The 16,199-nt window shown below is 45.3% G+C and overlaps 7 protein-coding genes across 7 annotated transcripts; all 7 read left to right on the forward strand.

Moving 5' to 3' along the window:
• Window positions 1-247: 247 nt before the first annotated feature.
• Window positions 248-1,814, forward strand: BO82DRAFT_379568 (uncharacterized protein; the record flags this gene model as incomplete). The annotated part of the gene is made up of 2 exons (XM_025637696.1): window positions 248-956; window positions 1,018-1,814. The coding sequence occupies 2 exons, from the start codon at window positions 248-250 to the stop codon at window positions 1,812-1,814; spliced, it is 1,506 nt and encodes a 501-aa protein (XP_025485635.1).
• An 815-nt stretch (window positions 1,815-2,629) lies between these two features.
• BO82DRAFT_298709 (ankyrin) lies at window positions 2,630-2,983 on the forward strand (the record flags this gene model as incomplete). The annotated part of the gene is made up of 1 exon (XM_025631996.1): window positions 2,630-2,983. A coding segment is annotated over one exon (354 nt), but the record flags the coding sequence as incomplete, so codon positions are not given.
• Window positions 2,984-4,352: 1,369 nt separating this feature from the next.
• On the forward strand, window positions 4,353-4,751 carry BO82DRAFT_242474 (ankyrin repeat domain-containing protein; the record flags this gene model as incomplete). Its single annotated transcript, XM_025630802.1, has 1 exon — window positions 4,353-4,751. A coding segment is annotated over one exon (399 nt), but the record flags the coding sequence as incomplete, so codon positions are not given.
• Window positions 4,752-6,208: 1,457 nt separating this feature from the next.
• Window positions 6,209-7,016, forward strand: BO82DRAFT_396847 (uncharacterized protein; the record flags this gene model as incomplete). The annotated part of the gene is made up of 4 exons (XM_025638868.1): window positions 6,209-6,259; window positions 6,308-6,358; window positions 6,531-6,698; window positions 6,759-7,016. The coding sequence occupies 4 exons, from the start codon at window positions 6,209-6,211 to the stop codon at window positions 6,936-6,938; spliced, it is 450 nt and encodes a 149-aa protein (XP_025485638.1). The 3' UTR covers window positions 6,939-7,016.
• Window positions 7,017-8,048: 1,032 nt separating this feature from the next.
• On the forward strand, window positions 8,049-9,226 carry BO82DRAFT_396848 (uncharacterized protein). Its single transcript, XM_025638869.1, has 3 exons — window positions 8,049-8,257; window positions 8,313-9,066; window positions 9,118-9,226. The coding sequence occupies exons 2-3, from the start codon at window positions 8,356-8,358 to the stop codon at window positions 9,211-9,213; spliced, it is 807 nt and encodes a 268-aa protein (XP_025485639.1). The 5' UTR covers window positions 8,049-8,257; window positions 8,313-8,355; the 3' UTR covers window positions 9,214-9,226.
• Window positions 9,227-10,151: 925 nt separating this feature from the next.
• On the forward strand, window positions 10,152-11,529 carry BO82DRAFT_27684 (uncharacterized protein). Its single transcript, XM_025631161.1, has 3 exons — window positions 10,152-10,758; window positions 10,808-11,282; window positions 11,364-11,529. Exons 1-3 carry the CDS (start codon window positions 10,446-10,448, stop codon window positions 11,452-11,454), a joined length of 879 nt encoding a protein of 292 aa, XP_025485640.1. The 5' UTR covers window positions 10,152-10,445; the 3' UTR covers window positions 11,455-11,529.
• A 1,543-nt stretch (window positions 11,530-13,072) lies between these two features.
• BO82DRAFT_396850 (uncharacterized protein) lies at window positions 13,073-14,736 on the forward strand. Its single transcript, XM_025638870.1, has 3 exons — window positions 13,073-13,621; window positions 13,673-14,078; window positions 14,131-14,736. The coding sequence occupies exons 1-3, from the start codon at window positions 13,099-13,101 to the stop codon at window positions 14,447-14,449; spliced, it is 1,248 nt and encodes a 415-aa protein (XP_025485641.1). The 5' UTR covers window positions 13,073-13,098; the 3' UTR covers window positions 14,450-14,736.
• Window positions 14,737-16,199: the final 1,463 nt, after the last annotated feature.

A 16,199-nucleotide genomic window follows, 5' to 3' on the forward strand; every position in this document is an offset into this window, starting at 1 on the left:
CGCTCTCGCTCCCAGTCCTGCCATTCCTGTGTTTTCATAGGACTCTCCGACTTAGTTCGGATTGGGCATGCACTCGTGACCAGACCGCAAGAGCTTTTACGACTTTTTACTTTCAATTTTTTATCATTTATATTGTTCCATTATCACACGAGTCAGGGCTGCTCAAAACTTTTCCGAAGCCCGGGAGGGAGGGCTACTCGTTGTATCGAGGGTTCCTTTTATGCTCAATTATTACTGCAACAATACAATGGCTACCGCACCGTCAAAATCGTCCTTAGCCTCGAAGAAGGCAGTACTTGTATCCATAAATGATTCAGAAGTTCTTCGCTTTGGTCGCTTTCGTCTTGCATACGATGATAATACTAACATAGGATCCATATCACTGACATTGGAGGCAAACATCGCTAATTTGAGCGGTAGATCACAACTGGTCTTGAGAATTTCTCCAGAATCAGTTCAAGAATGCACATTAGCCATGCCAAGCAACGTCAGTCTCTTCCCAAATGAATGGATTGATTTACTTCCCGCACATGTTCCAAGTATCAAGGACGTGATAACACTGAGTCTCACACTTGATACACCTGGCTCTGTTTACTGTCAACCTGGGATAGAGCATTTATATCCAGCTGATCCGCTGGACTCGAATTTCGGTATATTCGCAAAGATCTGTAAATCCAGGTTTTTGAACATTCATTTCTCTACACGACAATTCAAGAGAAGCGGAGTGGCTCCGCTCACAACTTTCTCTGTTGCCTTACAGGAAAAGTGTGTTCAGGAAGACCCTTTTGAATGTGCACGCCAGAAGGTTGTCAAGAGAGATTGGCGTGTCTTCGGTCTCTTTACCGAACCACCCCCTTACACTGATGGACCTACATTCAACCAAGGGCAGCAATCAAGTCCACCTTTATACTCTGAAGGTTCCAAATCCACGCCAGTGGTCAGAAAACGCTACAGAGGTATTTCTCCTCCCATTGTCCTCTATATTCCGACCTTCAACAGCTCATCAACTTTATTTAGACCAAGGGTCAATTTCCCGTGACGAATCTGATTCCGATGAGAGACAAAAGAGACCGCGTTTTTCATCCCCATCGTCAGTCGGCTGTCCTACGGAAGTTAACACGCCGAGTACCCAAACATTTGCATCCTCATCGCCCGGCTCACCTACCGAAGCGAATACACCGAGTATACTCTCGCACTCACCGTCCTCAATTCGTCCAACTCAATTTACGTATGCTCTAGACCGCGAGAATCTTGAGCGTATTGCACAAAGGCTCTGCGGTGTTTCTGATGATTCAATCCGTGAAGTGTTAATGCAATCTGGACACCGGCATCTGCTGGCTTCACCGGGAGGCATAGCAATCAACTCGCGGTCTGAGTCTAGGAATAGTGGCTCTGCCAAGGCCAAGTGCCGTATCCGCCACTATATCCGACAATATGTTGATGTCATGATTGATACTCGCGTTATGCCATATATCGGCCACACTGTCAAAACTGCTATTTCTGAGGCTGCTGATCAGATTCTTGATCTCGGAAAAACGAAAGAAGCCGAAGTCTGTGAGCTGATCGACGATGGCATTACTGAGATACAGATTAAGGCTGATGAGTGTTCACGGGAAATAGAAGACATAACAGAAAAATGTACGTATAGAATCGAAGATCAAGGAGAACAGTGCATGAATGATGTTGAGAGGAAGGGAATCGAGGTTGAAATGGCTGTGGACGAAAAGGTAGCGAAGTTTAAGCGCTGGTTGAGTGCTCCTGCGCAGCCCTTGGTTGATGAGTTGGATACTAATTCTAGACGCAATTCTATCTAGGTATGGCTCGATCAAATGTCTACTCATCATGTACTGACACCTAAATCTGGGCGACATGCAGATCTTGTAAGATAAATTGGGAATCTCGTTCATTGCCATATGACTTCCTTGAGATTTTTAGGGCTTCGTCAGAGTTTGTGTCGGTGGGTGTCTGTTTATGTTTCGCCGCCCTCGTGGCGCATTACTCCAGATTTCTGCGGATGATTCAGCGAGATCCAGTGTCCATCTGAAGGTATTAGTGTGTGGCAGGATATTTATATCCTGCTGTGAGAACCTGTGATACTTGTTAGTCACAGTGATCCTTGCCGGAACATCAATTTGTTCGAGCTCCGAGTGAGAACGTGGAGCGCACATACACTTATGCATGGCGCCTCACTCCTTTTCGTACCAATGCTGCTAAATTGCAAGCATCTGATTCAATGTTGGAACTATGGCATCTGGAATCTATCTGACAGGAAACATTAGCGAGTTCAATAATCCATAGCCAGGTTTTATGAGGCTTAGATTTTCCCTAGCACTTCTTTCCCCATTACAAGCAAGCAAACTATTGTCATGAGTTCTCAGCCTAACTGGCCTGCAATCGCGTCCGTCCTCGTGCCCGATTCCTGATCACGATAAAGGGCCATATAGGGCATCTCATTATTTTTCTATTTTAATGAATACAAAAAGAGCCAAACCGGCCCGCTTTTTCATCGTACCATGGGAAGCAGACCGACACTGTACGCAATGCTGGCTCTGTGTGTTACAGCTGCTTGTTTTAAGGATGGCTATGAATCAGGAATCGCTTAAGTCTACAATACCGTCACTAAATCCACGCGAGCTATCTAGATACGAAAGCTATAAGACGACTTCTGGGGGACAAAGAAGTGGACCCGAACTTAAAGGACTGTCGCAATTGCACACCCCTTCTTCTGGCCGCGGCTATCGGAGTTGCGGAAGTCGTGAAATTGTTCCTCGGAAGTGCCAAGGTGGATGTGAACTTGACCGGCGGCCCAGATAATGAGGCTCCATTAAATCTAGCCGTGCGACAGGCTCCCGAGGATGCGACAGCATGCTTACTTACGCATGATCGAGTGAACGTGAACTCACGGGACCTCCATAATCGAACGCCTCTCCACCTAGCTGCGCAACGTGGAGTATCATTGCTCGTGGAACTTCTCCTCGAGTAGGAAGTGAACGTGAATTTGACGGATGACAGCGGTGAGACACCGTTATATTCAGCAATCTGTCAAAATCACACAGCAGTTGTGAAATTGGTCCTTGAAGACAGAAGGGTGATCGTAGATACTGAGACCTTGGAAGGGTGTTCAACACTGGAAGCAGCTACATGTCAAGGTGCGGGAATGTTGGAGCTTTTTCTCCGCAAGGCGGAATCAGGCGTGGACAGTAGAACAGTAGCTTTCCACGATGCTCTGAAGGCTGCTGTCATGCGGAATGATATGGCAGCCGTGTGGTTACTTTTTGAGGCAGCGAAACCAAGGTGTGCTTGCTCGGTAATTTCTTAACATAGCAGTCCACGCAATGAAATTCACTCAATTGAACCGACAAACCACAATTCAACTAATTCTCGATCCTCTATTACTTCAAGCATGAATAATTGATTAAGAGGTTATACTACATTATGTGTTCCAAGACTTGAACTACACCAGCCGCTGTCTGGTCCTGATCAAAATTGATTCGTTATGGTTATTTTGTCACGAGCACGGGCGGTCTTGAGACCGCAGGTAAACGGCTGTTTAAATTCAGCTGGTTCGTGAAAATACGGAAGACCACGTCGGATTTGAGATCTATGTGCTTTTGTAAGATCCAATGCCTGGTGGCTAGAGCACATACTATCTCATTGGCCATTATCACATAGGTAGAGCTCTGGTCTCGGTACACAGCCTCGAGTGTCGGCAACGTAGAGCGGGAAGGCAGTAGCTGACTTCAAAGCCTTGTTCCACTGACGAGCGTCATCAATCAACCCGAGCGGGGGCAGGGCATCTTCTCTAAGCTCAAAGGATTCATCAAAGCCGCTTTACCTGTTCGCGATGGAAGGAAATTTCCGTTCGGTTTCACGCTCCATCCGCTCCTCGTCTAGCTGTTAACTACGTTTCCTAGACTAGTGCCTGAAGATCATGCGATCGTTGCCATGCGAGTGTGGGACTGTGTAATCTTTTTCAATGTTCGCATATAAATAGCCAGCGCGAAGCTGTCTAACAATCGCTCTTCATCGATTTGGTGACTTTGAAGTACCACATATCAAGCCCAGCAACGCCTGGCTGTTTTCGATAATCCTATTACCTTGGCCACCCATCAGCAACTTCGCGACTGAAACCATATACCATGTCCTTAGTCCGTTTGCCTACAGAGCTCATGTATATGATTGTCGTTTCTCTTGACTTTCAGCATGATATCAATTCCCTGGCCCGGAGCTCTCGGCAATTGTATGCCATCCTCAACCCATACTTATACCGGTACAATTCAACACAACATAAGAGTTCGGCTCTGATTTGGGCTGCTAAGCACGGCGAGAAGGCTACTATTTGCAGATGCATTGAGGAAGGGGGCGATGTCGAAACCACAGACAATGGAGGCACGACACCTTTATATTTGGCAGTCGAGAATGGGCATGCGGATGTCGTGAAGTTATTACTTCAAGCAGACGCAAAAGTCAATGGAAGATCACGGGGAGGAGAGACAGCCCTGCATGCGGCTTCAAAATATAATAGGGCAAATATGGTCGACTTGTTGCTTCAAGAGAGGGATGTGGATGTGAACGCCTCAAGGAACTCGGGCTTTACGCCCTTGAGTTTGGCTTGCATCCACAGTCATTTAGCAGTTGCAATCCGGCTGCTCGCAGACAAACGGGTGAACGTCAATGCTCCCGATATCAGAGCAGAAACTCCTTTACATTATGCCGTACTTCGAGACGACACAGCAATGGTCAAATTACTTATCGAAGACTTGAGAATTGAGGTCAACCAGGCAGAGGAGTGGCACGGAGATACTGCACTTCATCTTTCTTCATTCTATGGCTTTACAGAAATAACAAGCATTTTGCTTGAGCATGAAAAAGTACACGTGAATTCGCGAGATAAAGCAAATCGAACGCCGCTTCACTTGGCTGCGCATTCGCGCAGGACGGCAGTTGTTGAGCTTCTACTCAGAAAAAACGAAGTCGATTTGAATGCTCTAGATTCGAATGGGCTAGATCCGATTGGTATGGCTCGAGAGTCTGGTGACATGAATATCGTCAATCTGTTGCAAGCGAAACGGAATTCTTCATCGAAGCTTGACTTACAGTGAGAATGGCTGGAGACTCGGCCTTGGAGAATCTAAGACAGGCTTCTGGGCGCACTGAGGGAAAAACGTCTTACTTCATTCATTGCTGTTTATGGATCAAATTCTAGTTATGCCTGCGGACCTACTCATATGTCTTTAGTGAACAGAAACCAAAAATAGGAATACTTCAATTCACTGCTGTCAGCATCGCAAGCCTCTTAATCAAATTCTTGAAGCTATAATTATGGCATTCTAATTGACTTGAATCATTGATGAGGTGAGTAATCAACAGCCGATTTTCAAATGGTCGAGATGTTACGAGCACTTTTCCCAGCTCTCAAAGCAAGCAGGTATTGTCATGGGTTCTCATTCTCAGTCTGACGAGGCTGCAATTGCTAATCGTTCTCAAGTCCGAATCTTGATCTCTTTAAGGGGAGTAAAGAAGGAAATGCCATTATGTGTCTAATTCGAGTAGCACAAATGGATAAAAGGGGGTCCACTTCTTCGCGGTACTACGGCGCACATAAGGACACTTTGCGCAATACTGGTACTATACCTCACAGCTACTTGTCCAAAAGTGGTTATTCGGCAAGCTTTCTATAGGGTACTAGATCAGGTTGAACGTTGTAGGCCGGTGGTACCTGGAATAAAGGCAATTGTGCAAAATATAGCAAATCTTTTTAGGCGTAGAGGGCTACTCAACACTCGGCGGCCTGAGACTTGTTCGCATCTTATATCTGTTCTCAAGCCCTTTGTACTTGAAATAGTGCAAGATTATAATTGTGTGGCCTCCTCTGGAGTAAAACAGTATATGGCGGTGTTCTACATGCTTTCTTGGTTTGGTTAAGGCTGCCCAGAAGCGTCGCAAATTGCATGCGGAAGAAAAGGCATGATAATGATGAGGTCCAAATGAAATCGCTGCCCTCAGTCAAAATAGAATAGGAGTCAAGTATGATCTTACACCGATGCTGCAAAAGAATAGAAAATTGAAAAATACAGGAAGCCTCAATTTGAGGCCTCTCTAGAATGCTCATGTACGTTGGTCCTCCTGCATTTAAGAGTGCAGGATACCCATTTCCATGGCTGGTCGTTCTTGAACTCACTTATAGTGAGGTAAACGACACATTGCCATGTCGATGACCAGTCTCAAGTCTATCTGCATTGCGCTTGCAGTGCTTGGGGTAAGTTCAAGGCTCAAATACATTGACTATATTGACTGACAAATTCAGATGGCTAACGCATTAGATTACAAATATTACAAAGCAGAGAGTGGCGAGACGGTAGGTCTCTATGGGTTCGCGGAGCGAAAATCACGTCTGAATTCTACCTCTAGTTTCTGGATGTTCCAATATATCCTATCAATAGCACTTCTTCGAGAGACAAAAGAAGCACGGTATAGGCCCCACATGACGTATGATCAACTGATACTTCCCAGCTGAATAATATCTCCAGGCGAACGATCCGATATGTTCTCTCAACTTTGGATTGGCATATGTGACTGATACCAACGCCAATATCAGGCATGTGGACGATGTGCAGAACATAACTTGTTCCGTTCCGGCAGATAGTTGTGCCAGAGTATCAAACCAGAATCTCTCATCTATTTTCTTCTGCAACTACGTTAGTACAAGACATCGGAATCAAATGTTATAGCCAAAAACTGAATGAAAAATTTACCAGGGGTCTACTGCGATTAATACCAAGTGTGGAACTTTGGTAGAGCCCGCCAAAAGCATTCAGAGCGCATGCAGGCTCCGCGACTTCTACGATTACGGATATATTGAACAGACCCTAACACAAGGCACTGTCGAGTATAAGTATACGATAGCTCTGGGTGGCGAATTCCCCAACTCGGCCTAGGTCTACCTTTTCTGCTGTTATGGTGCCTCAGCTTTGTCTACACGAACGAGTTTTTCCAGCGTGGATTGGCGGTTGACGGAAGGATGAACAGTTCATGTGTAGAGAGAATATTGATTTCACGAAATTTTTACTAAATTGTGGAGGACCTGGAATGATATATGCATTTTTCAACCCTTATGATCGAGCACTGCATGCATTTGCCCCTATTTAGCTTGTGTATACAGTATGGATGGAAGGATGATTTCATTTACCCTGACCCCTTGCTAAGGCGATATGCAGGCTACTGCCACTATTTATATCTTTTTGATAAATATTAATCCTGTACTATTTGTAGGCGACGATAGATGGGCAGTATATAAGCTTTGAGTTCGAGAGTGGATATGGCTACTGTACAAAAGGCGGAGAGAATATAAATAAGTACCATACACTGCACGGTGCGTAATTGTCTTAGGTGTGTCTTATCTCACAGTGGGTCGTGCCACACAGTTGACGCATATCCAACAACTAGTACAACACACTCTCTGTATAGCTGTCGCATCTGTTCAGGCCGAAGCTGCCGCAGCCCCCCAATCACCACACTGACCTTAGTAGCTCGCTTGATAGCCTGTTGCACCTGTTCCTTCCATTGTGGTTCATAGTCAAAAACGACGCCGAGAAACTGCAGTTGCTGATGGTTTGATGACACTGCTGTTTATAGTAATTTAACTTCGGCATTGTTCCCTTCTTTTTCTGGTGATGTGGATAAGTTCGGTCTTTTCGGCAGCGAAGCTCGACCCTGTTTTCCAAGCCCAAGCTTCAACGGATTGGAGTTTAGCCAAGCTCTCTTCCACAGATTTGGGTATACAATAGAATTAGAACTGGGCCTGACCAACATACACAGCACTAATGTTAAGGAATTCACTGCAGAGATACTAGTGTGATTAATCTATTGAGCGGGCCAAATTAAACTAATGGGACGAAGATAACCACCAAGAGACATCCATGCTTTCCGCAGCACGCTAGTCACATGATGATGGGGCTAGTACGTGCCCTTCTCTCCGCTCAGACAATCATATTTAAGCTGGACTGGCCAGTTTGTTGGATGCATTTTTTACATTCCCCCACAAGCTCCTTCTCTAGAAATCTTAGAGTAGGTGCTCCTTGAAGTCCTTTGTTTATCATCTATTGAATATTTGCAGTCTCTTTCTAATGAGTGCCAAGACCTCTTCTTTGTACTAGGATAGAGCGATTGATTGACCTATCGAGTACTACCCGACATTTAAGCTTGAGCTTTTAACGTTGTGAGAGATAGAGTTGGATTGATAGTGACCTAAATTTGAGTGGGTATTGTTCACCTTCTTATGTTACGGAGTGCTAATGCGTTTTGGGTTACAGATGAGCGATTTGACGAGAGTCAGTTGGCTCTATTGACGATCAAATGGCATCAATTTCTAGCAATGATATGAACAATACCCGCACTTTTCTTCATTACGATATTTTTGCCATAATTTGTCGGGAGCTGGTAAGGCAAAGAGATTGCGAAACTTGGCACCACTGTATCGAAGCAGGCGGTTCTCTTGCGATAGCTGCTCTTGAGAGTGCTGGTTTAGATGATTTTCAGGACATTATCTTCAAGGTCCAAAAGCCCAGCCAAGAAACTGCTCTCAAACTGTTTAATGTCTTATATGAAAGGCATAAACGAGGAAATGACGATAAACCCCTGGAATTTGAGTTCTGTAAAACGGCGAGCAAGTGGCTTACACTTTCCGTGAAATGCGAATTCAGACAGCTCATCGAAAGGATCGTCCTGATCCCTGGTATCGAAGAATTTTCGTTTTTGGGAGCTATAGCCAACGCAGCTGTTGTTGAGTGGGATGATCTTTTCCAAGAATGGCTCGAACGAGAGAACAACCTTATGCGCAACAATCTCCAGCGCTATCAATTTGCGTTCTCTCTCGCCCTAATTCTGCTCTACAAATCGCCATTGAAGCCTTACTTTTCCAAAATTATCTTGAATGAGATTCGGGCCAATCCCGCGGTGTCACGTTGCCCAAGGGCGACCACCATAAAGGCCATTATCAGACGTATACAAGAAACAACAGACAATGGCAAAATCGCCAGTGTCAGTGACCGGACAGCTCTCACAGTTGTAAGAGCCATCTTCCCTTCAATTGGAATACTTGGAATAACAGTTTAGAAGAACCTTAAAGCCGGCCATGTACAACTGCTACGCAAAACGAAATGTCTTTTGGAGTCTTACGATCGTCATTTTGGGGCGTATTTCTCTTTATACTAGGGTCCGAAGGTCGAACAGCCACTCAAGCGCGCAAATACCATAGCTTGAAGTTATACACATGTGTATACTATTCATAGAATTCCGTGTCTCAGGGGACCACCTTTAGCAGGCGTGTTGATTTGAATATGTAATGAGAAACAAGGCTCTATTGTTCATCGGTAAGACAATTCCCTAGATAACGACTTCTTCCCCTTTAATTTGTCCTTCGGGCACTGAGGCTGTCTACGAAGAGATCTATGAGACACTGTATGCTACTAATTTAGGCTTGTATGTTTGCTAAGCATTTCACAGCCACCTCTTCCATAGTGGTTTAATCCAGTGCTTCCATGATCCCGCCGAATTTATACTCTCTGCTGTTCAATATACAATACAGAAGTTTGGTCGTGGAGAATGACCGAGGCACTACATTGTTGAGAATGCGCATGACAGCTTCAAGACATAGCAGACTTGAACACAAGTGTTTCAGCAGTCAGACAAATTTATCTTCCTAACAACTGTCCACCACAGCGCATTAGTGTGAATTGAAGATCGGACCTGGTATAAAGGTTTCTCGGCGACCGCGGAATTCCGCCAAGCGAACGCTGACCGGGTGTACGGGACGGTGGCACATCTGACTGAGCCACGGCTGTCGTTACGTAACAGCTAATACGTTCACCATACATACGCTCTCGTGCTCGCAACTTTTACGTAGTCTGTGATAGTAATACCCGGAATTTACGGCTGATTTACAGTGACAAGTACCGAGGGTAATTTTGGTAGATTAAGAGATATCCTGTCACGTAATCAAGTAGCTTGATTTTTTGTTGATCATCTGTTGTTTGTATGTTGAGTCCCAAGTACAAACTTGCGCAATGGCCTTGACAGTAAGATTCTAGTCATCTGTGTTATGCCCCTACCAGCTGAATAGCCAGCAAAAGACTGCCAAGAGAGGCGGGCACCTTCTGAGAGTTGCCGACTATTACCCACAAGGTTCAAACAGCCCGTTCAGCCCCCAGTGGAAAATGTTTGAACCTGTGCTCTCACATTCAACCGGCATATCTTTATGGAGGGCCAGTATTAACTTCAGAAAGTTTTCTGATGGTCCGAACATTTTTTGTTGATTAAAAACCACTGGTAGCTTCATTGACCGCGTGTTTCAACCGTGCATTCCATTCGTTATCCGTGAAGTAATACGAGTTTCAATAGTCATTTAAGTCATCGACAGCCTTCTCCAGGAAACAATATCGTTTCTGATGCAATTTTCCCAGTTAAACCCTGTGTTTACTAGTCTGTCCGCAGTGCCTGAAAACAGAATTACCATGAACCTGATTCCTATTAGCATTATCTTTTTGCTCTGTTATGAGGCCGTTGGCACCGAGATTTCCAGGCATGTTCGTGATGCTGCATCTTCAGTGACTGAGCACGCTTGCGGTATCGTTCAAAGTAGCACGGAGTATACGCAGCTTACCATCTCTTTCGCCACGAATGGGACAGAGGTGCAAAGCTCATGGTCTACAGAGCTTACCACCGATTGTGTCACATTCCTGAATAGTGCCCTAGAGCCGTGTAAGTCTCCGATCAGGTTGCATGGTAGAGTAGGGTTTAATCCACACAGGCCAGGGCCCATCTGTTCTGTACTGCGGATCGCTCAACTTCGTCTTCGATCAATCTTCATCGGGGGTGACAGGAACCACGTACTCCGTTCAACCACTTTTATCCTCTGCGGGCGACCACAAAACTAGCTCTAGCTTCGAACACGCACAGGCTCCCCGCTCGAGTGACGCCACATCGTCCACACGAACATGGCCACAGGCAGTTTCTTCGACAATTAGCGCGGCGGAGGGGACGAAGCCAGTCTCAGTGGAATCAATCCAACATTCTCTCTCTTCAGAGGCAAGGTCTACGAATGACGCTCAATCGCTCCCCACCACGTGGTCTGAAAAGAATTCCCAATGGTCCAAAACTACCTCTCAATCAATCAACACCGAAACAACCCAAGTTATCTCATCGAATCGCCAAGTTACAACCCGTGCATTATCAACAGCAAATCCTTCGTCTTCATCCGCTTTGTCAACTTTGTGTGTTGTGAAGTAAGTCCAGTCAACACCTTCGTGGCATAGTCCACAAAGGGCGTGTTGTAGTAGAAGCGATCCTAACACGTCTAAATGCAGAGAAAGTGATTTAAGCCAAGGAATATGCTACTGTTTGGATCAGACCATCGTGGAATATTCAAGTTCGAGATGCACGGTTCTCGCTGACTGACTTGAAATGTGATTGATCTGCTCACGCAGCTCTTTAAACGTGCTATCAGGCAAACTTGTGTTAAGAGATAGGCCCAATGAGTAGATATATTCTAATTCTAGAAAATCCTGTGTTGATCGCGGTCTCTACGCATTTTATCGACTTAAACCTTGCTGTCAATCTATGTGATGTTACGGATCAGCTTTTGCACAGCTCTTAAAGGCTAGAGCTAGCGAGTAACTAGAGCTACCGAACAGATCTACACGCTAATCATAGATCAAAGGGTATTTGAATATGGCTTGTGAAAAGGGATACCTAGTCATCCTCGATCGGCTCCCTAGAGATTTTATTATTTAAACCGGCTCATTGGCACTTGCTTTCCTCGGTTTGCGTCACACATTTAAACCAGAATCGACTGGGTACAACCTTGAAGAGTCTATTTGCACTGTGGTAGCAATATCAATGACCAAGTGACGGCTTTTGTCAATCATTCTTCCGTGTTTCAAGTCAAAGATAACAGACAGTGAGTCATCCTTCGAGCTTAAACTATTCAAGGTTCTGAAATCGATCATCCAGTGTCTACAGCAGATCAGACGAAGGAAACCCTGCTAGAGAAACCAGACTCACGCGCTCATCCTACAAAAGAAACACGTGGGAATTCCCATTTAAAATTCAAAGACAAAATTGCAACAAGTTCTTCGAACACATTGAATGGGAAAAGGTCTCAGAACCACAATCACGCCGAGATTCAAAGGTGGTTACGACACAAGAGCTTTTATGATCGTGGATATGAGTTTGAAGATCTGACGGATCTGGCCGAACTCAACCCAACTGGCATCACCGATTCGAACTTACCAAAGTCCCGCAAGAGAGCTTATTCCTCTTCATCCACAGCTATTTCTGAGGCGCCTACTATACTTATTTCTGAAGAAACGCCAGGAAATTCGGTAAATGGCGAAAGAGATATAGTGCTACGCGCATCCAATATGTGCTCAAATACTACCGACACTGCGCGTTCGGGGAAGGGAATCTCACTTCCAATTCAGAACCTCCCGGTTCGAACTAAGGATGACTTGAAATCTCAGAAACGGTCAAAGATAGAAGATGTTTGTCCCCCATATTGACGCTTATTCGTCGGACTTGAGAAATAATGTCAATTGACTAGTGACTTTTGAACTCGTTTGTTATGGTGGGCTTCTAGAGCCTGTAGCGAAGCCATGATTCAGTTGTTGAAGTAAGATCCCCTGAAGATCAAACGCGCGGTTGTCAATTCAAATAACAGGGCTGAGATGTCAAAAGGACTTCAAATCATCATTGAAAGGCGAATAAGGAGAATATCACATAGACCTGAAGAAACAGAATATTCATCGATACCGTTCTCGTATCTTCAAGCGGAGTCATTATGCAGCTCTAGCATGATATTTACCCGATCCTTATGACGGTTGCGGGCCAAGCTTAACTTCCCGAGGCGGGCTGTTGCCCAATCGTACTCAAACGAACGGGGGTAATGGACTTCGCTCATCTATACCTGGAAAAGTCGAAAAGGGCTTATCTTCCTGGCTGACTGGTCGAAGCTAGTACGGATAACTATTTATTACTAGGGCCCGCCGTACTAATCCATCCAACACACTTTCCTTACGAAGCAGCATATTTGGCTTGCACACCATGGACAAAACTACATTTCCTCCCTGTAGTCAAAATACCAGGCACGTTCTGCGATCAAACGCACCGATCGTCTTCCCAACAGCTCCCAGCGCGAACCTGTGCTCCCTGGCTTTGCCTGATAGTCTCACGAGGGAATTATCAATCCATCTTGATACATACCATTCCGTGTTAAACGCAGGCTCTAGTATTGCTATTGGCCGCGGACAGTGCCTTTTTGGCACTCGTGTCGGCGAGATCATAGCAACTCTCTTCAAGACAAAGGAGCCGACGGTTGTCAGAGGACCTCAAATTAGCTGGACATCACTCATACTTGCAGCTGGCCCCAATTACGATGGTCCAAACCAGTTGACCATCGGTGATTCCGACCTTGATCTTTCCCAAGATGACCTTGACTTGATTAAGTCTGGTCGGCCATGGCGATTTCTTTCTCCATGGCCAGGAAAAGATGACTGCCAAAGGGAGCTGCGTGCGATCCACGTGACCCGCGAAGAACTCCGCGACACGAAGGAGAAAATAGAAAAAGGTCCGTTTAGAGCTCGGCAAGCTATTTTCGCTTACTAATAGAATGGAGTAGTCCTGCAAGATATGTCTGCGCTAGACCAAAAACTGTCAGTTTGGCACAATGTTGTCACCCAACTCCACAATACTGAGGAACGTGGGCCGCCGCAATCTGAATTAGGATTTCTTGATGGCTCTATTGGGATTGCGGACAATGTTGATGTCTCTGAAGACTCAGTTCGAGGAGAAAGTGGCCCAGGAGAATCTTGTTGTGATGGCTTGGATGGTGATCGAAAGCTGGATACCTACTCAACTGATCAAGTGATTTCATTGCAGCCGGCAAATCTTGATCAGCAAGATCTACCCAGTGTAGCATTCTCGGATGATAGCAGGAGCAGGAGAGAATCCGAGGATGAATCACAAGTGACTGATATCCGCGAACCTCCAAAGCATACCGAGCCTTTCATTCAATGCCTTAGCGAGTGAGTCTGTCCGCGCCACTAATATGCAAAAGTTTTACTGATAAAGAAGAAGTGTGTTGGATGATTCACAGTTCAAAAAAGCAATTTGCTGGTCCGAGGACGGTCGGTCCTTTACCATACCGGCAGCGGATGAATTTCCTCCAGAATTGCTTGCCAGATTCAATACACAGAGCTGTCAATCCTTGGTTCGAAGATTATATTACTTTGGCTTTCATGCATCTGGCGGGGTTTTTTGGCACGGGCAATTTGTTCGAGGTCAAGCCAGTACGATTTGTCCTTCCCGTCGTAGCAGCACTTCACCCATCCCTGTCACCAATACTCAACGAGGACCTCGGTATAAGATTATTAAGAAAAGCCGCAGAATCTATTGATGCTTCCGCTTATCGACGCACTTAATAGTGGTTTCATTGAAACCCATACTAAATGCAATTTAGGGGGGCCTATTTAAGTTCAATGGATGGGCAGGAATCTTCTGGAAGCAGGTGCAGTCATGTCCATCACCGTACTGATGGACCAAAAATGGCCCAGGCTTTAAATGTCTTCTAATGCACATTGAATCGATAAGGACTACACAGGTTCTGATGTCATTGCTATTAAAAGTTTTTACTTATGAAACCGACTGATTCAAAATGTTTAACGCTAGCTCAGATGATCAAAGACGCAGGACTGTCAAGTGTAAACTAATTTTGGGCGACTAGGATGAAGTTGCTTCTGTAGCTTGATTTACTTGCCTTCAAGCCACATGATTGTACTTCGCCGCCTTGAAATCTACTCAATTCCAACGACAACAATGAATGCGTCACGTACTAACAATGGTTTCCATTTCATGCGCGAGTAATGTAATCTCCCTCTTCATAAAGAACAAAAATGAGAAAAGCCTGCAAATTGATCAGCAAAACTAAGTGGCTGTGGCAGCGTGTCATGGGATATTTAAAGGGTAACTATATCTGCGCTTAGTACAATGATTAACACAAAGGCCCGTGCCCGGAGCACTGACTGCCGTCATGGTTGATGAACTCACTTCACAATCGCCCTGGTCGGAGGAATTTCTGCGTCTGACTACGATGCTTAATGGCAGGCCTGGATGATATTCCATATTTAGTTCGGGCAATGGTTTTAACAAAATGTTGTTCAGCGCAAAATGGAAAAAAATAATCATTTCTGAGGTCACCCGAAGTGGATATGTGCGTTGAACGGACGGGAATATCGCCACTCGAAGGCGCTGGCAATTCTTTCGGCCCGCTCCATCTTGGATTTTGTGTGGGGGCCAGGATTATGATGGGACATAAAAATTACTCTGCATTGCATTGAAGCACAAACTCAGTATCAACTAGGCCAGCTGACTTGAAAAACTGATCTAGTGCTGATGCTCAGTGATCCCCGATTAGTAACGTACCTTTCATGGTTGGAAAACGAGAGGCCAATCGATGTTGTTCAATAATCAGGCTTAGATAAGAGAGATCACGCGAGGCCATCACGACCATCTCGTCCATGGGAAAAGTAGGCCCATGCAAGATCTCTTCCAGGAAAGCGAAGAACGCTGTTGATTTCTTGCGCTGAGCTACTTCTGGTCTGGATTGTTCGACAACCCACTACATAGTAGACTAGCAACCGTAATGATAAATGCCATGTTACATCATTTTACGCCAAGTGCGGTACGATTTCCAGGCCGCCGCAGTTGCGTGATCTACTCAAAGAGTTGGCCTCAACCACTCAACCCATAGTTTTGCTCGTAAAACATATTCTGTGACCCGCTGTTTTCGTGCCACCGAGACCACTCCAATCATACGCGGAATTATGATGCCCTCTGATTGTATCTTGTATTGCGCAGACGAAACAAGACTTGCCAGCAGCAGAAATGGTCTTGTCATCTTTAGCTTGTCGACATAAGTCAAATGAGATCTGAAGACTATCTAGGAGTTACGAATGAAGGCGTACGACAGATTAAATCTTAGGTTTATGGTCTCAAGAACTGAGAACTCGGAAGCAATCAGACTACAGCCCCAAGTCCGGCGACTTGAGTCGTTAGGCGCAATACGGAAGGCTTGAGACGCAGCACTAGAGACGCCGGAATCTGTTCGTACGAGCGATGTGGTCGAGAGAGGGTAGTCGAAAGACTGG

This window comes from Aspergillus uvarum, assembly GCF_003184745.1.
Source record: "Aspergillus uvarum CBS 121591 unplaced genomic scaffold BO82scaffold_124, whole genome shotgun sequence".
Classification (NCBI taxonomy): Eukaryota; Fungi; Ascomycota; class Eurotiomycetes; order Eurotiales; family Aspergillaceae; genus Aspergillus; species Aspergillus uvarum.

Excerpts from the sequence above, each read along its gene's own strand:
- BO82DRAFT_396848 (XM_025638869.1), top strand. The coding sequence starts at position 8,356 with ATGGCATCAATTTCTAGCAATGATATGAACAATACCCGCACTTTTCTT. Across the intron at positions 9,067-9,117 it reads ACCGGACAGCTCTCACAGTT|AACCTTAAAGCCGGCCATGT; the intron begins GTAAGAGCCATC and ends ACAGTTTAGAAG.
- BO82DRAFT_27684 (XM_025631161.1), top strand. The coding sequence starts at position 10,446 with ATGCAATTTTCCCAGTTAAACCCTGTGTTTACTAGTCTGTCCGCAGTG. Across the intron at positions 10,759-10,807 it reads GAATAGTGCCCTAGAGCCGT|GCCAGGGCCCATCTGTTCTG; the intron begins GTAAGTCTCCGA and ends TAATCCACACAG. Across the intron at positions 11,283-11,363 it reads TCAACTTTGTGTGTTGTGAA|AGAAAGTGATTTAAGCCAAG; the intron begins GTAAGTCCAGTC and ends GTCTAAATGCAG.
- BO82DRAFT_396850 (XM_025638870.1), top strand. The coding sequence starts at position 13,099 with ATGGACAAAACTACATTTCCTCCCTGTAGTCAAAATACCAGGCACGTT. Across the intron at positions 13,622-13,672 it reads GAAGGAGAAAATAGAAAAAG|TCCTGCAAGATATGTCTGCG; the intron begins GTCCGTTTAGAG and ends AGAATGGAGTAG. Across the intron at positions 14,079-14,130 it reads TTCATTCAATGCCTTAGCGA|TGTGTTGGATGATTCACAGT; the intron begins GTGAGTCTGTCC and ends ATAAAGAAGAAG.